We start from the raw sequence: 3,308 nt of genomic DNA on the forward strand, positions 1-3,308 counted from the left end.
TCCCCAAACTGGGATACAATCATTACAACAGCAATTATGTACCTTTATGGGAGCCAGTTTAAACTGTTTTAATGGCTAATAATTTTTGTTGTCCTATAGCTCTTTGAAAAGCCAACAAGTTCGGTCCTTGCCCTTGAGACTGTTTACACCTTTACAACTTGGTAGAAAGAGTATTTATTACGTGACTTCTAAGACAAGGTCATAAATGGCAATCATTTACTCCTGAATTCCTCCTTAAGACCTTCGCCCTTAGACACAGAGCTTGTGTGAGCTAGCCATGAGAGGTCAGAAGAGGAACCTAGTCCTCCAGACTGCAGCCCTATCTGAGTACCCAGCTGACAGTCAGCACCAACTAGCCAGTTGCAGCAAAGAACCACATTGGATTCAGTTCCTGCATTGCTCAGTTAAACCACCCAGTGTATCACATATGGAGCAGAAACTCATTTCCCCAACCAAGCTCTGAACAAATCACATACTGTGGTCAAACAGTTATTGTTGTGTCAAGCCACTAGGTGTTTCTCAATCTACTATCCAACACCAGAAAACTGAACCACTTGTATCAGCACTCACAGGCCTTTACGGAAACAGAAAAAAAAAATACTATTTAAATCACATGTTGAAAAAAAGAGTAAAATCAGTCAATAAGGAGTATTGTTAGTATATTAGTAGAAATGGTGCACAAAGACGTTGACATAGTTTTTTGCAAATCTAAGTAACTGTTTAATTGAGTTATTTTAAGTAGCTTATTAATCTGAGGAAGCAAATGTAATGCTAGAATGGATGCAATGCAAAAGACAGGTTTGTAGATAGAATGCTAAGCTTATTTTATTAAATGTCTTATGATGTGGGATTCCCCTCTCTATGCTAGGAATGTGTTTTATTGCCATTGGTTAATAAAGAAGCTGTTTTCGGCCAATGGCTTAACAGAATATAGCCAGGCTAAAAAAGATACATAGAGAGACTAGGCAGAATCAGTGAGAAGCCATGTAGCCACCACCAGAGACAGACCGGCCAGAACCTTGCTAGTAAGCCACAGCCATGTGGCAATACACAGATTAATAGAAATGGGTTACTTTAAGATATAAAAGTTAGCCAGAAATACACTTAAGCTATTGACCAAACAGTATTGCAATTAGTACAAATTTCTGTGTGATTCTTTCAGTTCTGGGAAGCCAGGAATGAATGAACAACCTCCACCAACAATCTTAGGTATTTCTAGAAAGTAAAAAGTTAAGTATATGGAATAATGTATAAATTAATAAAATGTCTTTTTCATGACTGATGTGATCACTTAAAAACAATTTGGCACTAATGTATTTTTTAAAATGTAAAATTACTTTAGAAAACAATTTAATATACTCTTATAGAGTTGGTCATACTTGTCTTACATAACAACATTTCTGCTCCTGAACATATTTCAGCAATCTTTTGCTCTCTGTGTTGGAGAAGAGATTAGAACTTCCAGAACAATAGCAAACAACGGCAGCAACTCAGAGGCCCCCGGATTAACAGAACAGTGTTTACACTCATAGGGTGAAGACCAATGACCCTTTACTCCCTGTGTAACGTGGTCTTAATATTGTTAACTAACGTTGGATGGAAAAAAGCAAGCCCTTTTCAAAACCTTCTTTGGATTCATTTGTTCTTTTTCATGATGTCCTTTCAACATAGCACCCTTTTTGTAAGATTCAACAGTACCCAGAATTAAAATTCCAATTACATATGTTTGCAATAAAATTATTTTTAATGTATAATTATAAAATATGCCTTTAGAGGCTAGAGCGATAGCTCAACTGTTAAGAACATTTGCAGAGGACCTAGGTTTGGTTCCCAGCTCCCACACAGCAGCTTATCCAGGAATAACACAGTTCCAGGGATCCAAAAGTACCTTTTGTGGCCTCCACAGGTACCAGAAACTCATGTGGTACACATACTAACATGCAGGCAACCACTCTTTCATATAAATTAATGATTAAAAAGATGTTTTTATATCTTCAGAAGGCAAAGGGATGGTAAGTGCAGATGTTAGGACAGTGACTTTCTAAGGGACATGGTGGAAAGGGAGGGCACTCGAGGATTAACGACAGATGGATAAGGTAAATATTAGCTATTAATTTAAAAAATTCTTGGTTTGGGTGTGTATTCATAATAAGTTTTAAAGGAAGAGATGGCAAAATTTAAAAATAAAATAGAAACCAGGACTGTTGTCGGCCGCGGTAGCCATCTTTCAGTAACTCGCCAACATGACAAACACAAAGGGAAAGAGGAGGGGCACTCGCTATATGTTCTCTAGGCCCTTTAGGGAACATGGAATTGCTCCTTTGGCCACATACATGCAAATCTACAGGAAGGGCGATATTGTAGACATCAAGGGCATGGGCACTGTTCAAAAAGGAATGCCCCATAAATGTTACCATGGCAAAACCGGAAGAGTCTACAATGTCACCCAGCATGCTGTGGGCATCATTGTAAACAAGCAAGTTAAGGGCAAGATTCTTGCCAAGAGAATTAATGTGCGGATTGAACACATCAAGCACTCGAAGAGCAGAGACAGCTTCCTGAAGTGGGTGAAGGAGAACGACCAGAAGAAAAAGGAAGCCAAAGAGAAGGGCACCTGGGTTCAGCTGAAGCGCCAGCCTGCTCCACCCAGAGAAGCACACTTTGTGAGGACTAACGGGAAGGAGCCTGAGCTGCTGGAGCCCATTCCCTACGAATTCATGGCCTGATGTACAAAAAGAAATAAAAGACCTGGACTGTAAAAAAAAAAAGAAAGAAACCAGGACTGTGGATGTAACTCAATAGCAGAGAGCTTGCCTAGTATGTTCAAAGCCCTGTGTTCAAACCCAGATAAAATAAAATACAAAACTAACAGAAAGAAAACAATTAAAGACCATTCATGAGCCAAGAAAGACAATGTGTTATGATTAATTCAGTTTCTTTGCCTGTGATTCAAATGTATGTCGATTTAAAATCAATGGGAAAACCTGAAAGACTACCAAGGGGGAGGAGAAAAGATGAACAGGGACAATATCATGCCCACTCCACATGTGACATTCCTTTACTTTGTGTGTGTGCTTCCAGCGTTCATTACAGATGATAGCAAATTTCCTTATGCCCTGGTTCCTGGAGACCAAGTACCTAGACCAAGACCATCTCCTCTCTAGCTCTCAGATGGGTGAGACTCTCATGACTCAATTTCACATACTTTCTTGGGAATTGAGGATAAAAGGATTCGCATCTGATTTCTTTAAATTTGTATTCTTAAAATGCAGAAGCCAGTGACCATAGTATTCATGCAACTGCCCCTC

General features: G+C 39.1%; 1 protein-coding gene across 1 annotated transcript; it reads left to right on the top strand.

Moving 5' to 3' along the window:
• The first annotated feature begins 2,224 nt into the window (after positions 1-2,224).
• On the top strand, positions 2,225-2,758 carry LOC130887512 (60S ribosomal protein L21-like). Its single transcript, XM_057789996.1, has one exon. It carries the CDS (start codon positions 2,244-2,246, stop codon positions 2,724-2,726), a length of 483 nt encoding a protein of 160 aa, XP_057645979.1. The 5' UTR covers positions 2,225-2,243; the 3' UTR covers positions 2,727-2,758.
• Positions 2,759-3,308: the final 550 nt, after the last annotated feature.

The sequence above is a fragment of the Chionomys nivalis genome, chromosome 15, assembly GCF_950005125.1.
Source record: "Chionomys nivalis chromosome 15, mChiNiv1.1, whole genome shotgun sequence".
In the NCBI taxonomy this organism is placed as follows: Eukaryota; Metazoa; Chordata; class Mammalia; order Rodentia; family Cricetidae; genus Chionomys; species Chionomys nivalis.

Bases quoted from the DNA above. Each gene is read 5' to 3' on its own strand.
- LOC130887512 (XM_057789996.1), top strand. From the start codon at position 2,244: ATGACAAACACAAAGGGAAAGAGGAGGGGCACTCGCTATATGTTCTCT.